Source organism: Mus musculus, chromosome 10, assembly GCF_000001635.26.
Source record: "Mus musculus strain C57BL/6J chromosome 10, GRCm38.p6 C57BL/6J".
Taxonomy (NCBI): domain Eukaryota; kingdom Metazoa; phylum Chordata; class Mammalia; order Rodentia; family Muridae; genus Mus; species Mus musculus.
This window is the reverse complement of record NC_000076.6, coordinates 91,138,116-91,157,551: the sequence shown is the minus strand read 5'-3', so window position 1 is coordinate 91,157,551 and position 19,436 is coordinate 91,138,116. Positions and strand designations below refer to the sequence as shown.

At 42.7% G+C, this 19,436-nt stretch overlaps 1 protein-coding gene across 7 annotated transcripts in view; it reads left to right on the top strand.

Annotated features, from left to right (window-relative positions):
* Tmpo (thymopoietin) overlaps positions 1 to 9,981 on the top strand; it is a 34,182-nt gene extending 24,201 nt beyond the window's left edge. For 3 of the 7 annotated variants that reach the window (XM_006513590.4, NM_001080129.2, NM_001283048.1), the window contains exons 5-9: positions 4,155 to 4,274; positions 4,372 to 4,467; positions 4,814 to 4,924; positions 5,755 to 5,843; positions 7,794 to 9,981. In XM_006513590.4, the coding sequence (XP_006513653.1) occupies positions 5,806 to 5,843; positions 7,794 to 8,076 (321 nt within the window). In that variant the 5' untranslated portion in view covers positions 4,155 to 4,274; positions 4,372 to 4,467; positions 4,814 to 4,924; positions 5,755 to 5,805 and the 3' untranslated portion in view covers positions 8,077 to 9,981. The remainder of the gene's footprint in view (positions 1 to 4,154; positions 4,275 to 4,371; positions 4,468 to 4,813; positions 4,925 to 5,754; positions 5,844 to 7,793) is intronic. The other 4 variants (XM_030245061.1, NM_001080131.2, NM_001080130.2 and 1 more) reach the window with 3 other exon arrangements.
* Positions 9,982 to 19,436: the final 9,455 nt, after the last annotated feature.

The following is a 19,436-nucleotide window of genomic DNA, read 5'->3' as shown; positions in this document are numbered from 1 at the left end:
GGAGTAGTCTCGTTTTAACTGTTAGAGTTAGACTATGGACTCCTATCTATTTAAATAGAACTATGGAGCTGGTGACTACTGTATTGGACAGCTTAGCCCTAAAGGGTTGGTCTGGGTTTGGGTTCAGTTTCTTTGAAAAGAATACTTCATAAATGATGTTGTAGCCTTCCTACTGATCATTTCAGGAAATATGAATTTCCTTCAAAACTATTAAAATTAATTAATAGTTCAGCTGTTGGTCTTTTCAGTTAAGGATTTTAACAGCTGTGAATAATACTGCCTAAACCCGTGACTTTATTATAGTCACAAAGTGATGACTTCTCACCATGTGATTTGATATCTGTGACTGATTACCTCATGTTCCTGGGTAAGATCCTTAGCTGCCTTAAAGTTAAGTTCAAATAAAACAGCTAGGAAAAACTGGATTTGAGATGCGGTTTCTCTGTGTAGCCTTGGCTAGTCTGAGAACTTGCTCTGTAGACCAGGTTGGCTCAAACTCACTGATCCAAATTCTGGGATTAAAGGTGTGTAAAACCACACTGGATAACAATTTTTTTTAAAAACAATTTATATTTTTTAGAGATTTATTAATTTATTATATATAAGTACACTGTAGCTGTCCTCAGACACTCCAGAATAGGACGCCAGATCTCATTACGGATGGTTGTGAGCCACCATGTGGTTGCTGGAACTTGAACTCAGGACCTTCGGAAGAGCAGTCAGTGCTCAACTGCTGAGCCATCTCTCCAGCCCCAATAAATTTTTTTATGCTGTTTTGTTTTGTTGTGTTTTTGAGACAGGATTTTTCGATATAGTCTTGGCTGTCCTGGAATTTACTCTGTAGAACCGGCTAGCCTTGAACTTACAGTGATCCCCTGCCTCTGTCTCTTATCTCCTGAGCACTGGGATTAGAGGCATGTACCACCACTGCCTGACTTACGTATGATTTTTACATTCCTGATCACTGAATACAGTCATTACCCCCACCATACCCAAGCCTGCTGCAGGCTGTACAGTTGCTTTTCTACTGGGCTGATTCACAGCCAGATAGGTGGAGTCTAGAGTCTGCTTCCTCCCTTTGTGTCCTTTCTCTCCTCTGTCCCTAAGGAGGAGAGTTTGTGAGCATGTGATAACATCTCAAGCTTACAAATCCAGCCTGTAAACCTGGGTTCTCACGCGTGTCTCGTGCTGAGCGTCTTGGTCCTTCTAATTGTAGTTTTCCTGCATTTTATGTGTTTCAAAATAACACTAAGGCTGCTAAATGGAATCCGGTGGGGGTTTGTTTGTTTGTTTGTTTGTTTGTTTTTCATTTTTCATTACTAGGATATAAAGTAAAATACTGTGCCTAAAATATTTACGTTTTTAGGCAATAGTTTAATGGACTGCTGGAGTTTTATGTGACATAGGAAATAAAGACTATCGGTTGTTTATATTTGCTCCTTTGCATCAAACATTCCTTCCTTTCATCCATCTTAGCATTCATTCCCGAATGAAAACACTCTCCCTTGTCCCCATCCCTAGGATGGCTGCAGCCTGCATACTGAGATTTGTGGATGGGCTACACTTCTATTCAGCTACTTTGCTTTTGGTGAATGTGAGGGTTGGTTTCACTGTGGGCTCTTTAAGCCAAGACAAGCAGCCTTCTTTCTGCAGGTAGCATTTTGTCTCTGTTGATGTATGAGTGAAAGCGCTTTCTAGTTTTTGGAGTGCCTTACCAAATGTCTTTACATCACAGACCTCTACTGCAGTATTCAAGTGTGGGTAGTGAACGCTTCAGAGTAACTCAGCTCTTTATCTTTACTCTCGCTCCACGTTTACATGTTCTCTCGACCCTCCCTCTGTCCTGTGAGTCAAATCCAGCAACTCTTACATGCTGTGTACTTACTTCGAGACAGTCTCACTTTGCAGCCCAGGCTACCCTCAGGCTACTCAGCCTGGTGGCTCAGCATCCTCTGGTTTACAAGTGTGCAGCACCATGCAAGACTTGTTATATCTTACTGTAAAGTAGTACAGTATGGGGTTTTTGTTAGTGCAGATTTAAGAGCCCAGCTCCTGTACCCTCACACGCCTAAGCTCTTTAATGCATTCTGACTTATTCCTCACCTAGTAGCTTCATAGAATTCAGGGAGAAAAGAATTGTTTCCTCTACTTTTCCCCAAGATAAACCAGGACTTTTCTAGGGAACAGCTTGCTGATGATAGGTGGAACTGTGAATCTTACTTGGCCTCAAAGCATAGAATACTCACATTCTGTATATACTAGTGAGATAGTCCTCTGTGTGATTGGTGCATCTTTCCAAATTCTGCTATTGGATGATAATTTTATTAATTTTTATTTACATTCTCAAAGTCAGTTGCTGTGAGTGGCAATGTGTGCTTATGCTGCAGCACTGCTAGGCAGGCTCATGAGACTTGAGAGCTGGAGGCCAGGGCAAGAGAGACAGGAATGTGTCACCAGGATTCAGAGCACAGACCGACGGTGTGTCTGATTTGGACATTTGACTGATAATAAGAATTTATTTTGTTACCATGGTCTGCTTTCTGCGTTTTATTTACATGATGTGTCTTTGACATCAATTTTACATTCAGCAGAGATCCCCTAACTAATAGCAGGATAAGGGAGATTGAGATTGGTGCTGGACAGACAGCCTACTGCTTAGTGTTCTTGCAGCTACCTGCGTCAGATTCTCAAACCCACATCATGGCTCACAGCTGCTTGTATCTCCTGCCACAGGGGACCCTCTAATTGGCCTCTGATGTGTATGTGTACAGACATACACATACAATTAAAATATATTTCTTTAAAAAATAAGCTCTTGCTGGGCAGTGGTAGCACATGCCTTTAATCCTAGCACTCCGGAGAAAGGCAGGCCAATTTCTATGAGTTCAGGGCCAGCCTGGTCTACAGAGTGAGTTCCAGGACAGCCAGGGCTGCATAAACACTATTTCTAAAAAAATAAAAATAAAAACAAACAAAAACCCACCACAAAACAAAACAGAAACTCTTACAGTGTCAATCCAAATAAACATGAGATTGGCTTTGGAGCTGTTATAGAGTTGGAATGGTGATACGGCTAGCAAATCAGCTTGCTTACTTAAAACGGGATCAGAGTGAGAAGTAGCTTAGTAAGTCCTGACACACGTAAGGCTGATGCTGATGTTCGTGCACTGTTAGCTTGACAACCGCTGCACACACCGGATTGGCTGAGTGGAGGTGAGCTAGTGGGAAAGGCCTAAGGTTTTTTTGTTGTGGTGGTGGGGTTTTTTTGGCTTTGGGGTTTTTTGGTATGATGTTAGTAGCCAAACATGGTATTGCTTGCGTATGTGATGCAAGCCATGTCCCCATCCCCAAGGTACTTTTTAATTTTTTTAGTCAGTCTCAATATGTACCCTAGACTCTGCTAGAACTTGTGTCAGTTCTCTTGTTTCTGCTTCCCTGAAGCCAAGATGACACGTGTTGTACCGCTGTGCTTGGTCACTACAGTACTGCTTAAATGAGGGGGAAGTTAGTTCTCTTTCCTCCCGGAGAAAAGTGAATCTGGGGTTGGAAGGCAACCACTGTCTGCTCTCTGTAGGGAGGGAAGAGTACAGTTACATTTTGACTGATTCTACTACAATAGTTAAATCACATGGAAAGACTGATTTATGAACAGCCATAGAAGTTTGTTTTCTTTTTCTTTTTTTCTTTTTTTTTTTTCCTTACTGGGAATAGAACCCAGGACTCACACATGATAAAGAGGGGCTCTAACACTAAGCTACTGCCATCAAAAGTGTTTTTTTTTTTCCTTCCTTCCTTCCTTCCTTCCTTCCTTCCTTCCTTCCTTCCTTCCTGGAAACGAATCATAACAAATGATATGTTTTTATTTAAAGACAGATAGAGCTCCAGGGCTAGGTCAGTTCCCAAGCAGCACTTCCCAGGAGAAGCCAGTATGAGCTGTTAGTACCCCCAGCAGACTCTAGTGTATTTTATTACCCTTCACTATCTGGTGATTACAAAGCAGCAAAATTAGTGCCTTTAGAAACCTTTTGAGGGCGTGGCATTGCTTGTAATTGCTGACGTCTAGAGAGGTCTTGGTTTCTCAGTGTCCTAAAAATGGCCATTGTTCAGGGGTTTGTGTTAGGATATGACTTTTTAATGTGTCGATGCTTGACTAGAGCTATTCTCAAGCTGGAGTAACTGAGACTGAATGGACGAGTGGATCTTCAACAGGCGGACCTCTGCAGGCATTAACTAGGGAGTCCACGAGAGGGTCGAGAAGAACTCCAAGGAAAAGGGTGACGCAGGGCTTGCCGCTGAGTCGGGTTTGCAGAGCGGTAGGGCCTTAGTGATTGCTTCACACTGATTGTTTTTGTTCTGTTTTCAAACTAACAGGTGGAAACTTCACAGCATTTTCGTATAGATGGTGCAGTAATTTCAGAGAGTACTCCCATAGCTGAAACTATAAAGGCTTCAAGCAACGAATCCTTAGTAAATATGTCTTATAAACTATCTAAGTGCTATTCTTTGTAATTACCCTTAGTTGGAATTTGGGAGGTGGTGAATTTTGGCAAATGGAAATAAATCTAATTAATTACAGAAGAATCCTAAATACCATGAGGATAATTTTTTTACCAAATTTTGAAGAGTTCTAAGGTTTCACGTGTGAAGCACTGAATGTGTTTCTAGATCCCACTCCCTAAATTTTTATTAGGGGAAAATCAAATATTACAGAAGTAAATTATCTTTTTTTATATTTTGTTTTGTTTTGTTTTCATTTTAAGTGTGTTTGCTATATTTGGATAATTCTGAGTCTGAATAATTTGAATCTTGGCAGGTGGCCAATAGGTTGACTGGAAATTTCAAGCATGCATCTTCTATTCTGCCAATCACTGAATTCTCAGACATAACCAGAAGAACACCAAAGAAACCATTGACAAGAGCTGAAGTAAATGGATACAATTTAGCCCAATGCTGTCTCTCATCTTTCAGAGTTTTGCTTTGCTTTGCTTTGTTTTGTTTGGTTTTGAAGTGGGAGGAGACAGAACTTTACTGGGAGGTTTATATGTATATATATATATGTGCGTATATGGTTTAAAGGCAAATTTAGTTGTGAAAATAGAAATTAATACAGTGTGGCATACTAATAATACTATATTCCTGCTGCTGTGTGGCTCTTCAGTTCCTGGTTGCAGGGGAGTTGGTGTGCTGCTTGTATTAGGCTCTTTCTGTCGTTGAATCCAAGTTTAAAATGCTACTTGGGCTGTGAGGGAAGCTGCCCTTTTCTTTTGTTGAAAAGACCTTCAAGTACCTTTGTGTGGTAGACTCCTGTATAACTGATCTTGAAAATGCTAGCTGCATGGCTTATTATAATTTTAATCTTAAGCAATGTTTTAAAAGCTGAAATGGTTTAATTGACTTTAAAACAAGATAGAGGTCTATATTAATTATGTATCGTCTGTATTTAATCCTTTACATATCACAGATTCCTAACAGGGAGAAATGGTGCACTCTTAATGCTTTCTTAATGCAAAGCAAGGAAATCCCTTGAGGGATTTTACAAGCCTTGTTGGGCTGCTGGGTGTTTCCCTCTAATGACCACGCTAAGGTACCATGCCAGTGGTGAGAGGTGAAGAGGCTTGGAGGCCTCTGAATACCTAGATGATAGCAGAACGAGGCCAGAGGGTATTTTGTTCCCCTAAAGATCTCTTAAGTATTTAAGTTATTGTGTGTTTATACTACATTTTAACTTGTGTTTGTTTCTTTTTTTCTCACTAGGTGGGAGAAAAAACAGAGGAGCGAAGAGTAGACAGGGATATTCTTAAGGAAATGTTCCCCTACGAAGCCTCCACTCCGACGGGAATCAGGTACCTGGATGGATAAAACTGAGTTGAAATGCATTCTAGGGAACTCTTAGTTCTTGATCACAACGTTGTTGTAGCTTTGTTCTCAGAATCAAGTAGTTCACATCTATGAAAATCGAATCATTCAAAATTTATTTTTATTACATGTAACTCTTTGGGGGACAAAGTGGGGACAGAGTTTGGCAGTAGTTGGGGTCAAATCCAGGGCCCCATACATAGAGCAAGCTCTCTGCCACTGAGTTACACACACACACACACACACAGACACACGCTCCCTTGCTTATTTTTAACATTATTTATTTGGGGTGTTTGTGTTTACTTGTGGAAACCAGAGGTAGACATTGGGTGTCCGTTACTTCCTCCGTAACTCGCGGTTTTCTGTCTGGAGACAGCATCTCCCTCTGAGCGTGGTGCTTGTTGATGTGCTCTCTGATTCTCTGAGCCGTCCCTCTCCAGGGCCCTTTCTTATATTTGGGGGCACGGTCACTCAGGAAACATGAAGCATAACATTCAGCTAGATGGGCCAACAAACCGCCAGCCATCCTTCTGTCTTCTGCCTGTCCAGAGAAGCTGCCTTGTCCAAGTTATTACTGAGTGATGTGTGAGTCGGAGGGCAGCTCTTGGGAGTTCACCCTGGGGGCTGAGGATTGAATTCAGGACACCGGACTTGGTAGAGAAAGCAGTGAGTGCTTTCTCACTGGCTGAGCCAAGAATGCGCACATGCTCATGTGTGTTCATGCTAAATAGCAAGCGCTTTGTTGACCAAGCTGTTGTCCTAGTCCTGCCTGGTCTCCTGTAGTCCAGGTTGTCCTTGAACTCATTGGGTAGCTGAGGATAACCTTGAACCCCTGATCCTCCTGCTTTCCCCTAAACCCTGAGATTCCAGGTATGTGCTGCAAGCCAGGTTTTGTCTTTGCACACACACACACACACACACACACACTTGAAATCTGGAGAGATCTTTTTTGTGTTTTTGTGTGGTCAGGTACAAGCTACATCACCTGAAGGTTGTGGCTGGTTTTCTTAGTTCATTAAGCTTGGTGACAAGTGCCTCGACCCACTGAGCCATCATCCCATTGCCACTGGTTCTGGCTTTTGTTTTGTGTTGGTTTTTGTTAAGTTTTATTTTCTTTTTTGAGACAAGTTCTCAAGTCACCAGGCTGATCTTGGATTTACCCTATATGCAAGGCAGATGTTAGACTCATGACACACTTCCCAAGTGCTGCGATTACAGGCACACAGTACACTACTCAGCCTCCAAGACAGGCTTAGAGAGTATTTATCCTAAATACTATTTTATAATATGATACAGCTAACTTTTTGGAGTATTCGAAACATGGTTGCTCTATAACAGCCCTGGCTCTTCTGGAATTGGCTCTGTAGACCAGGCTAGCCTCAGACTGAGATTTGCTCACCTGTTTCCCAAGTGCTATAATTGAAGGTGGGCATCACCATTTCTGGTGGTTAACAGTAGATGGAGAGACAGCTGTGGGTGCTCGTCTTTAAACAGCCTTCGCTCCAGTCTGAAACTAAGTTTTAAGATAGAAATGGAGTTGGAGCTCTGTAATAAGAATGCCCACTATAGATCCATAAAAAGATGCAAGGCCCTGGCTTACCTCCCATCTTCACCATAAAACAAAAGAAAATACTAAAAAGCATGTAATAGCTGGGCAGTGGTGGCTCGTGCCTTTAATCCCAGCACTTGGGAGGCAGAGGCAGGGGGATCTTTGAGTTTGAGGCCAGCCTGGTCTACAGAGTGAGTTCCAGGACAGCCAAGGGTACACAGAAACCCTGTCTCAAAAAACAAAACAAACAAAGAAAAGCATGTGATACGTCAATCCCCTGCTTTTATCTGACGATTTTCTGCTGCTGCATTTTGCAGTGTGCTTAGAAATCACACTAAGGTTTGGTTGTTGACTTGAATCATCTGGAATTCTGTTTCACTTTGAACAGTGCTAGCTGCCGCAGACCAATCAAAGGTGCTGCAGGCCGGCCGCTCGAGCTCAGTGACTTCAGGATGGAAGAGTCGTTCTCATCTAAGTACGTCCCGAAGTATGCTCCCTTGGCAGATGTCAAGTCAGAAAAGACAAAGAAGAGACGCTCCGTTCCCATGTGGATAAAAATGTTGCTGTTTGCCCTTGTGGCCGTGTTTTTGTTTTTGGTCTATCAAGCTATGGAAACCAACCAAGGAAATCCCTTCACTAATTTTCTTCAAGATACTAAAATATCCAACTGAAGAAATCATTTCGGCACATTCAACTTGATCTCCTGTTTTTAATAACTGTAGAAAAACATTTGTGTCCACTTGTTGACTGAAGAACTAAATTGTGATTTCACCTCAGTAAAGTTAGTGCTGCATTGAAAAGCAGACAGGATGCTTACACGGATCTCATTTCAATATTTTGGACCTTGGAGATCACATTGTGCCATATGAATAATTTTTTTAGCTCCAGAACTTTTTTGTAGGCTTTATTTTTTTAATGTGGACATCTTATTTCACTTTTGGGGAAAATGCATTGTTTTGTGTATTTGAAAAATAAGGCAAAACATGGTGATGTAATGTGAAGCTACACATTAAATACTTGGAATTCTTACGGAAAAGATTTATGACTTATTCTCTGCTGAGTAAAAATGTTACAAATGTGAATGAGGTTCAGTATGAGAAACGGCCACGCAGTTGTGCTTCCTGTACGCAGCGTTTGTTCATGGAAGGTACAGCAATAAGCTCTTGTGTGACTCCTGTCATGTGGTAGTGCTGGTGCGGCCTTACCATACCACTCGCTAGAGTATCTGTCATATCATGGAAGTCCTACTTCATTAAAACCATTAAGTACGCTTGGCTTTCCACAGGGACCTTGTAGAGAAGCAGATACCTGCTTTAGCTGGCTGTACAATTGAGGGAGCTGTTAGCTACCTCTAAGGCTCCCATTGGGATCCTGTGCTTTTTATTTACAGTAAAGCATTTGTCCCATCCATCCAGATTGTTAGCAAAATATTCTTTAGGTAAATGTGTGAGGGTGTTTGTTTAGAAGTTAGAAACTAAACACTGGTCCCCTCTGTTTTACTTGGATTTCATTGTCTTCTTTTAACCAAAAAAAAAAATTGTTTCAGCCAGGGATTTTTGGGTTTTTTGTTTTGGGTTGAGTCTGGGTGTTATTTTTGTTTGTTTTAGGCATATAATTCCCGATGTAATTTGATTTAAAAGTATAACTGACTTGCTTTTAAATCACATATGTAGTAGCTAATGCTTAATTTGTAATTTCAAATAAGGTGGGCATTATGGTTTTGTATACTCCTGAAATGATTAACGATATCCTGATGGTTGTCGTCTTTTTTTTAGCTGAAATTTACCTCATGTATGGCTTAGATGAAGTTGCCGTCAATTTAAATTTTAGTAAAAATCAAGTAAAGCATAAACATTTTTAACTAAATCATTAAGTTGCAATTTTACAGTCATTGACCATAAAGCACACTAAAAATGTAAATTATTTTTAATAACATCCAAAATGTAAAGACGATTTTAATTTTTACAAAGGAGGAAGCCGAATATGAATATTTAGACCAGCACACAGTTTTGACTTAACATTTACTGTATTTAGCTTTTAGATATTTCGTAGACATTTTAAGTACACTTCTGCCACTGAGACCAGAACATGTAGGTCTGGTCTTCCAGGGCATGTGGGGAGCTGACTTAGATCTCAAGTGCTTGCCTCTCAGAGTCACAGTGTCTTTTTTGAGATGAGCCACATGGGCATGTTTTACCCAACTTTCCCACCCTACCGTGACAGCCATCTTCCTTCCTTTGTTTTCAGACATAGCTTCTCATATTGCTTTCAATCTTTTGTTTATAATTAAAAATTGTGAGAAGCCCCACTTGATATTTAAAAGTGTGGGGGTATAAATCAGACTTCACATATATGTAAGGCCGGTCGGTCTGGGATCGGAAAGTATGGTCCAGTACAGCAAAAGGTAGGACCAGGTAAAACATGCCATTTTTTAAAAAAAATGTGTACTTGGTCTTTTGTCTGTGTCTGTTTTATTCCACTAGAGTAAATGTGTCCTTGATGTAAATGCAAAGCATTTATTAATTCGTAGATGTAGAGTTTACAATATAATTCAATAATAAAGTAATTAACCTCTAGTTTTGTTGTTGAATACATGATTTTCAGATAGCATAAAATTTAAGATTTCTGTATAGCACTTATCATGTGGTATTTATTTATAGACTAAGCTTTAGTTCTCATTTTAACCTATTCTGCTTTCTAATTATTGTAGTAGTTGGGGCCTGTTAGAGAAAAGCACCCAGAACCCCACCCCCCAAGCACCTCTTCCTTCCTGTAATACCGTGATTTTCCAACCATACCTCTGTGTTTGTGGTCGACCCCCACCCCACCCATCTTTTTTTGAAGAACTTATGTAGCACTGGCTAGCTTCAAACTCACAGAGACCTGCCTCCTCCGTGCCTGTCACGCCGGCTCCTGCTTACCATCTTAAGTATGTACATGTAACTGTCGGCAGTTGGTCTTCAGTGTGACTGCAATCCATGTCGCAGCCTGTGTTTGTGAGATGAGGGTGCTGTTTGCGTCTTTGTCGTTCATGTGTCCCTCTGTGGTGACTTTATTTAAATTTATGAATCTCAGTGTATTCTTTGTATTCTTAGCTGTGTGTGTGGAGAGCTGTTCTAGGCCCTTCGTGTGTGTGGACTTTTGACAATTCTGTGGGGTGGGTGGGTATTTTTCTTGTTCAAATGAAAGAGGACACACCTAGAGGGGTTTAGGAAGTTGGTGGGGTTTCTGCACAGCTATAGGTCTCCTTGTTCTGCCCTGCCCCTTCTTTAGCTTGGATAGTTATGTGCCTTTCAGGGGTAAGTAGCTCACTTCTACTCTGTTTTGTTCTTGAGTAGTCACATTTGGTTTTATTCTTTCTGCGAACACTTAAGTCTTCCTTAATTTTGCTAACTTATTTTCTGTTCATGTTTTGTAACTTCCAAACATCTTTTTTTTTCTAATTTTTTTGCTATCTTTTTTTTTTAACACATACTTTCTTCCTTTATTAGTAATAGATTCTCGGCAGGAAAGACTGTTGACACATATGTCATCGGTCTGAAATCTTGACTTGCTCTCATTGAGCTTTCATGGCCTCAGGGAGTGGTACCTTCCGTAATTGTGACTGCCTCAGCCTTTTAGATGTTAAAGGGTAGTAAGAAACCACGGTAGTGACTGCTCTGGTGAATAGACTTCTTGCGAAACAAGCATATTGGCCCATGCCTGCAGTCCTAGTACACAGGAGAATCATGGTAAGTTCACGACCAGCTAGGGCTGCACAGTGAGACCACCTTAAATACCTTTTTCATGTGGACAGGCCAGGTATGTACTCAGTGATTATAGTGTGTGCTTAATATGTAGTAAGACCCTGGGCTTGTTCCAGAACTCTTTTGTCTGTAAGTCAAAAAAAAGTACATGACCCTGTACTGACTGTAGAGTCTAGACTAGCTTTAGATTTAAGGTCATTCTCCTTCCTGCGTTGGGTTCCTGAATGTTGAAATTACAAGCATATACCACCACTCCTGTCCTAGAACAAACTTTTGTGAGATGGTCTCAAACTTAAGATCCTCCTGCTTCTACCCCCCACATGCTTGGAATATTGGTAGAGCACCAACACTGCTCTAGCTGGGTGTCAGAGTCGTTTGAGTCAGTGGATAGTATGTAAACTCAATCTTTCAGAGGTAGTTGGTAGATGTGGTTAGATCTGGACCTAGAGGTTAAACTTGTCCTGCTGAAAGGTGAGCTGGTCATGGCAGGAATTCTACAGGAAGACCAAATTTAGAGGAAAAGTAGACCTTGGTTTTGAAAAGCTTTCAGACTATTGTGATGTGCTTGGTACCCACCCACCAGGACATCCAGCTGGTGATTGGCCACATCCAGCCAGGTTGCTGAGGCTAGTGGCATACTTGCAGCCCAGGCAGCTATCACCCAAAGAGACTGATTGAACTAATCCCAGCTTTTAAGTACCTGTCCCTGCCTATCTCACAGCTGCATTGCACACTAGGGCACCAAGCATGCAGAAGCCTCATGGTGCTGGCGTGGACCACATTGCCTGTGTTTGGAAGCTTTGCATTGATAGTGCAGTGAGTTCTGGAACCCGGTCCGGTGGCACGCAGTAAGCCTCAAGTACTCTGACAGGGGGTGAGGATGCTGAAGCTTGAGAGACTTAACCCGGAGCATCTTTAAATACGTTCAAAATGCTAGAAATGCATTATCCATAGGATAAAAAGACAACCCACGGGGTCTGAGGGGGTACTCTAGCAGTTAAGAGACTGACTGCTCTTTTATGTGTGCTTTGTCTTTGACCCCATTACAGATGGTTGTGTGGTTGCTGGACTTGAACTCAGTGTGCCTAACCACTGAGCCATCTCTCCAACCCATGGACTTGGGTTTTTAAAAGACTCAGAGTTCGGTGGTTGGGTTGTGGAAGACTAGAGCACAGTCAAGAATGTTTTAAGAGTTGACAGTAAAGAAAACAAACGAACAAAAAGAACAAAAACAAGGAAAAATCAGAAACAAGGTGCTGGCAAGATGGCTCAGCAGGCAAAAGCACTGACTGCTCTTCCAAAGGTCCTGAGTTCAAATCCCAGCAACCACATGGTGGCTCACAACCACCCATAATGAGATCTGATGCCCTCTTCTGTTGTTTCTGAAGTCAGCTACAGTGTACTTACGTATAATAATAAATAAATCTTTTTTAAAAAATCAGAAACAAAAAAAAAACCTAGAAAAAAGTTTGACAGTTGACAGTAATCATTCTATGCTGAGTGAATCTGACAGAAATGATAGTTCAATTTTTTAATAAAATGACCTCACAATAGTTTGTTAGTTACAGAATGCAAAGAAACCAGGCCATTCTCTGAGTTTGAGTATAACCTGGACGCCAAAGTGAATACCAGGACCCCCAGGGCTACACAAAGAGACCCTGTAAGCAGCTTGATAAGTTGCCAGCTCCCACTTGTTTCTTTCCTAGTCTTTTACTCCAAAACTAGTGCTTAGCACAAAGCCACGATTTTGCTGTGGTCTCTGTCGGTAAAATCATGCATTCTCCTTTGTAAGTAACCTTTTTGTGGTGTATTTGAGAACCAAAAGGGATCAAGAGAATGAAAAGCCTTGGAATTCAACAAAAAATTCCTAGGAGCCTAAGGATGGAATTCATAGGATCCAAGCTGAGCTTACCAAAGATCCGACTGAACGGTGTGACTAGTAGATAACATCATGGGATGAAGCCAGGTGTTGAGGGCTGTGCCTTTAGTCAGGAGGAAAGGCAGGCCTGATCCACATAGCAAGTTCTAGGCCAATGTAGTGAAACCCTGTTTGAAAATAGTCAAAAGAAGCCGGGCGTGGTGGTGCACTCCTTTAATCCCAGCACTCAGGAGGCAGAGACAGGCGGATCTCTGAGGCCAGCCTGGTCTACAAAGTGAGTTCCAGGGCTATACAGAGAAACCCTGTCTTGAAAAACCAAAAGAAAACAAAACTATTTTTGTTTTTGTAGTCAAATATATTCAAACCAAAAGGTTAAGTGGAAACACAGGCTGATGAATGAGCACACAAGAATACACACTCGAAGCGCAACACTTTTAGCCCCAGAGGCAGGCAGATCTCTGAATTCAAGGCCAGTCTGGCCTGTAGAGGGAGTTCCAGGACAGCCAGGGCTACACAGAGAAACCTATCTCCAAAAATCAAATACTCTAGGCCCATATTCAGTCTCTACTCTCCACACGCAACAAAAATTTCAGTGTAACATCACACGAGAGAAAGGTGCGTTTGGTTCCCACTTAACTGCATTAAAATCTAGTCTTGAGGTGAGACTGTCCCTAACAGCCATCAATCCTGTTTGAAGTTAGAATTCAATTATATCACTGGCTGAGAACCCCACCACCAAGTACACACACGTGCGTGCACACGCACACAGGAAAAGCAGATAGGAAGCTGCCTGGATTAGGCAAGGAGATGGTTGGCAGGATTCGACAGCCCACGGAGGGTCTGCTGCATAGGTTGCAAGTCAACATCTGCTCCAACTCAATGCCTGTTTCGGGACCAATGGAAGCAGCTTTGGAGACACACACTGTGGGCAGATGCTGAGCTTCCGCTTCTGCAGACAGCGCTTTACGCCATCTCAGGATGGTGAGGGAGAAGATACCTCAGAGGCTTCTCAATCTTACTAGGAAAAAAAAAAAAAAAAAACGGGCGTGGTGGCGCACGCCTTTAGCACTTGGGAGGCAGAGGCAGGCAGCCTGGTCTACAAAGTGAGTAGGACAGCCATGGCTACACAGAGAAACCCTGTCTCAAAAAACCAAAACCAAACAAACAAAACACTACTTATGCTGGATGTGGTGATGCACCTCTTTAATCCCAGCGCTCAGGAGACAGATGGATCTGAGTTCAAGGCGAGCCTGGTCTACAAGGCAAGTTCCAAGAAGGCCAGAAGTACACAGAAGCCCTGTCTCAAAAAAAAACAAACACTACTTTATCAACAGAACCCTTTATTCAATAGGTGTGTGAGTTTAAAGTGACAGGTGAGAAGGGACAGTGGAAGAAGGAATCATGTTTTCTGGTTCCTTAAGATTCTTTTTTACTGCACTAAGGCTAATGCTGATGGCCACACGCTGTGATGTGCAGTACCACTGCCTGCCAGGTGAAGAGAAAGGGCCCTATCCCAGCCTGGCCCAGATGCTACTGTGGTAGCAAGTACCCACTGTAAGTCACGGGAACAAACATGAGGAAGTTGCTGGTGATCACCTAGATGGCGTAAAGCGCTGTCTGCAGAAGTCAGCATCTGCCCACAGCGTGTGTGTCTCCAAAGCTGGTTCCACTGGTCCCGAAACAGGCATTGAGTTGTAGCAGATGCTGACTTGCGACCTATGCAGCAGACCCTCCATGGGCTGTCGAATCCTGCCAACCATCTCTGCGGGAGTATTAATTTCCAAACCAAAACAACAATTCCACATTCTTAAAGCCAAAGTAGAAGGTCATAGGCGGCAGCAACAACTGTCTCTCAGCTTCAGGGGACCTGACACCCTTGCACAGGCAAGATGTTCAAGGCACAACATGCAGGCAAAACATCAATGCATATGAGACAAATCATTTAAAAAATTTTTTAAACTAGGGCTGGTGAGATGGCTCAGTGGGTTAGAGCACCCGACTGCTCTTCCGATGGTCCAGAGTTCAAATCCCAGCAACCACATGGTGGCTCACAACCATCCGTAACAAGATCTGACTCCCTCTTCTGGAGTGTCTGAAGACAGCTACAGTGTACTTACATATAATAAATAAATAAGTCTTTAAAAAAAAAAAAAATTTTTAAACTAAACAAAGAGCTGGGCACCAGGGTCAAGTTTCAGTAGTCTCACCTGTTCTTTGAACCCAGAGTTCAAGGTCACTCCGGGTAACAAAGATTTGTTGAATGTGACCTGAGACTACATCTTCCCAAAGAAAGTACACAAATACCCCTGAAGCATATGGGAAGATTCTCAACATCATTATTCATCCGTGGAAAAAGTGCCTCGTAATCTTAAAAAAATCAGAATTCCTAAGTACTGATTGGTTAGAGTGTCTACATCAGAATTTCAAAGTATTGCTGGCGCCAGTTGTGGTAGCACATGCTTCTAATTCCAGCACTTGCTCGGGAGGCAGAGGCAGGGGGATTTCTGTGAGTTCATGGCTGGCCTGATCTACATAAGTAAGTTCCAAGACAACCAGAGTGAGATCCTGTCTCAAAATAGACAAAATATAGAGCTAAGTGGCAGACACTTGTAATTCTGGCACTTGGGACGCTTAGGCAAGAGGGTTGTGAGTTGGGGCAACCCTAAGCTACAATATAGCAAGACGCCATCTCAAACAAATACACTGATCAGTCAAATATAGGAAAAATCACCAAAAATGTGATCTGAAGGGTTTTACCAGAAGGGTACACTAGGTGTCACTATATAACTCTGTGTAGTAGGCAATGTCTGGTTACTGTAGGGGAAGCCTTGTTAAATATGGCCTATCAGTTGTAAGAAGGAATTGAGTTCCTGTTAATTTTGTTTTTATTAAGTTCTAGGTCAAAAGTACTATTAAGAATGAGGCTTGCAGTCTCAGCTCTTGGGAGGCTAAGGCAAACGGATCCTCAGCCTGGGCTCCATAGCAAGCCTCAGCCATGCTGGGCTGTGTAGCTGGGTTCTGTGTCAGAACCAGAACCAAACAACAGAGCCAAACTGATTAGGCTTTATTGGGTTTCTGCCATCTGAGTAAAGTTGGCGCACAGGTAGATTAGTATAAAAGTCAGTTGAGCCAGACAGTGATGGCGCTGGCCTCTAATCCCAACACCTGGGGAGCAGAGGCAGGTGGATCTCTTGAGTTCAAGGCCAGCCTGGTCTAGAGAGCTAGATCCAGGACAGGTCAGTTGATATTCAATAAACAACCTTTTATTACATCGTTTCTATTCATAATAATAAAAACTCTACAACACAGCTAGGCTTGGAGAGAGATGAGGAGGGACAGAACCAAAAGAGAAGACGCTGACTGGGAAGAGGAGGGGTGCTGCCCTGAGCTGCAGAGGAGTGGTCTGCTTAGGATAGACACCATTAGGGGACCCAAATGCCTGTGGCTTCCCTAGTGTTCCTGTGACAGTACACATGAAAACCTGGGAAACATTTGGCTTTGGTTTCACGTTTGCAACGGACAAGATATAAAATCATTATCAAATTTGCCCAGAGAGATGGCCAGCCCACCTGGTGCCGTGTGTGTGTGTGTGTGTGTGTGTGTGTGTGTGTATGTGTTGTTCCTCGCATGCACATGCATTGTGGGTTTTTTTTTCTTTTTTGTTTGTTTTTCCTTAAGACAGGGCTTCTCGGGCTGGTGAGATGGCTCAGCGGTTAAGAGCACCGACTGCTCTTCCAAAGGTCCTGAGTTCAAATCCCAGAAACCACATGGTGGCTTACAACCATCCATAATGAAATCTGATGCCCTCTTCTGGAGTGTCTGAAGACAGCTACAGTGTACTTACATATAATAATAAATAAATGAATAAATAAGTAAATACTTTAAAAAAAGAAAAAAGACAGGGCTTCTCTGTGTAGCCCTGGCTGTCCTGGAACTCTCTGTACACCAGGCTGGCCTCCAACTCATAGACATCGGCCTGCTTCTGCCTCCTGAGTGCTGGAATTAAAGGTGAGCACCATCACCTCCTGGCTAGTTCTTTCCTTTTCGAAAAGTATTATTGTGTGTGCAAAGGTTGCGTGTGTGTGGAGGGCAGAGGACAACTTTATTGAACTGGTTCTCTCTTCCTTGATGTGGGATCTGGATAGCAAGCTCTCCACCTTTATGTGGGTTCCACATAGCAAATTCAAACTTTCTGGCAAAATGTTTTTACCCCCTGAACCGTCTGCAGGAACCCTTATTACCAAGTCATGTTCAGAGCTCACAGCACGACTGCTCTCTAGAAATCTGCAGACAGCTGGGTGGTGGTGGCGCACGCCTTTAATCCCAGCACTCAGGAGGCAGAGACAGGCGGATTTCTGAGTTCGAGGCCAGCCTGGTCTACAAAGTGAGTTCCAGGACAGCCAGGGCTATACAGAGAAACCCTGCCTCGAAAAACAAAAACAAAACCAAACAAGAAATCTGAAGACAGTTTGAGGAAGATCAGCCGAGGGCTCACCAACCCAATGACAATGTTGAAGAATGTGTTTGGTTGACCTTGACTGTAATCCTGATTATTTTTTTTCCAGACAAAACATGAAAGTGCCCTGCTTAACTGTACATTTTGAATTATCTAATTCCTTTACAGTAAGTATACCATGCTAGTTATAAGCAAAATGTTTCATAAGGGAATTGGTTAAATAGACACTGGAGGGCTCGGGCCAAGACTTCAGAGGCTACAGAGACTATAACTGAAGACAGCAGCCAATGCCTCTGCTGCAGAAGGCACTAAGGGGAAATGCTGGGTTCATGGAACTTCCCAATGGCAGGAGGGGAGCCTCGGACTATACGGAGGTTAGTACTGTCATGGTAAAAACAGTCGCAGTTACAAAATTCACTCTCTAACCACTTAGAAAACGCAGCACCTTGAAAAGGGAACACTGGAACTGGAGAGATGGCTCACTGAGTAAAGAAGTCTGGTGGCCAGAGTTTGATCGCCAGAGCCATGTGGTGGAAGGAGAGAGCCAGCTACTACAAATTTTCCACTGACCTGTACACTTGTGTGTGTGTGTGTGTGTGTGTGTGTGCGCGCACACACACACACGCACAAGTGCTTTGTTTAGTCACATGAATTTTAAATATAAAAAGGGACACTAACAAGTCATTTTAGCCTAGTTCTAATCCCATATCAGTAAACTGCAGGGCAAAGACATCTATTTTAAGCTGAGTCAGTCATGTGATAAGTGGCTCCGACAGAGAAATGTGGAGACCGAAACTGCTTTGTGGTGATCCTTGAACTTGGAATTGCAGTGATATCTCCACTATCTCTTGACGTGTGCTTGTTAATCGTTCAGACGGTATTTATGGAACATTTTCTATACATGCGCTGAGAATCCTCTGATGAGCAAAAGCAACCCTTGTAGGATATGTGGGCTTTTTATTTTTTAAGTCAATGTATGTATGTTTCTGTGTATGGATTTGTAGATAGTACAGGTGCTACAGAGGCTAGAAGAGGGCATCAGAGTCCCTGGAGCTGGAGTTAGAGCCTTTGTAGAGAGAAATTTTTTGTTTGTTTTGCTTTGCTTTTTGGAGACAAGGTTTCTCTGTGTAGCTCTGGCTGTCCTGGAACTCACTTTGTATACCAGGCTGGCCTCGGACTCAGAAATCCTGTATCACCTGTCAATTTAAAAAGACCTATGGCCTATAGGAAAGGGTGGAATAGAAGGTGGGACATCTGGTAGGCAGAGAGAATTCTGGGAGAGTTCCAGACACAGGAAGATGTGCAGAGAGATGTATGGTAAGCTGAGAGCCTGTGATGTGCCAAGAAATAAAGAAGGGCTTCAGAAATAACAGGGACTGGTCAAAAGAACAAAGGATCAGACTCGAAGGTCTACACTGGCCATGTTAGAGGCAATATGAATATGAAATGACAATTCATCAACCACCACAGTTGTGGTTTGAATAAAAATGACCCCACAGTGCCCATAGGGAGTAGCACTGTTAGTGGGTTTGGTCTTGTTGGAGTGGGTGTGGCCTTGTTGAAGGAAGTGTGTCATTAGGGGCCAGGCTTCTGAGGTCCCAGAAGCTCAAGCCCAGGGTCGGTGACTCACTGTCACAGGAAGACCTACTTCCTGCCCATCCAGATGTAGAACTCTCCAGCATCGTGTCTGTTTGTGGGCCACCATGACAATAACAGACTAAACCTCTGAATCTGTAAGCCATTCCCAATATAACTCTTTTTTTTTTAAAGATTTATTTATTATTATATGTAAGTACACCGTAGCTGTCTTCAGACACACCAGAAGAGGGAGTCAGATCTTGTTATGGATGGTTGTGAGCCACCATGTGGTTGCTGAGATTTGAACTCTGGACCTTCAGAAGAGCAGTCGGGTGCTCTTACCCACTGAGCCATCTCACCAGCCCCCCAATA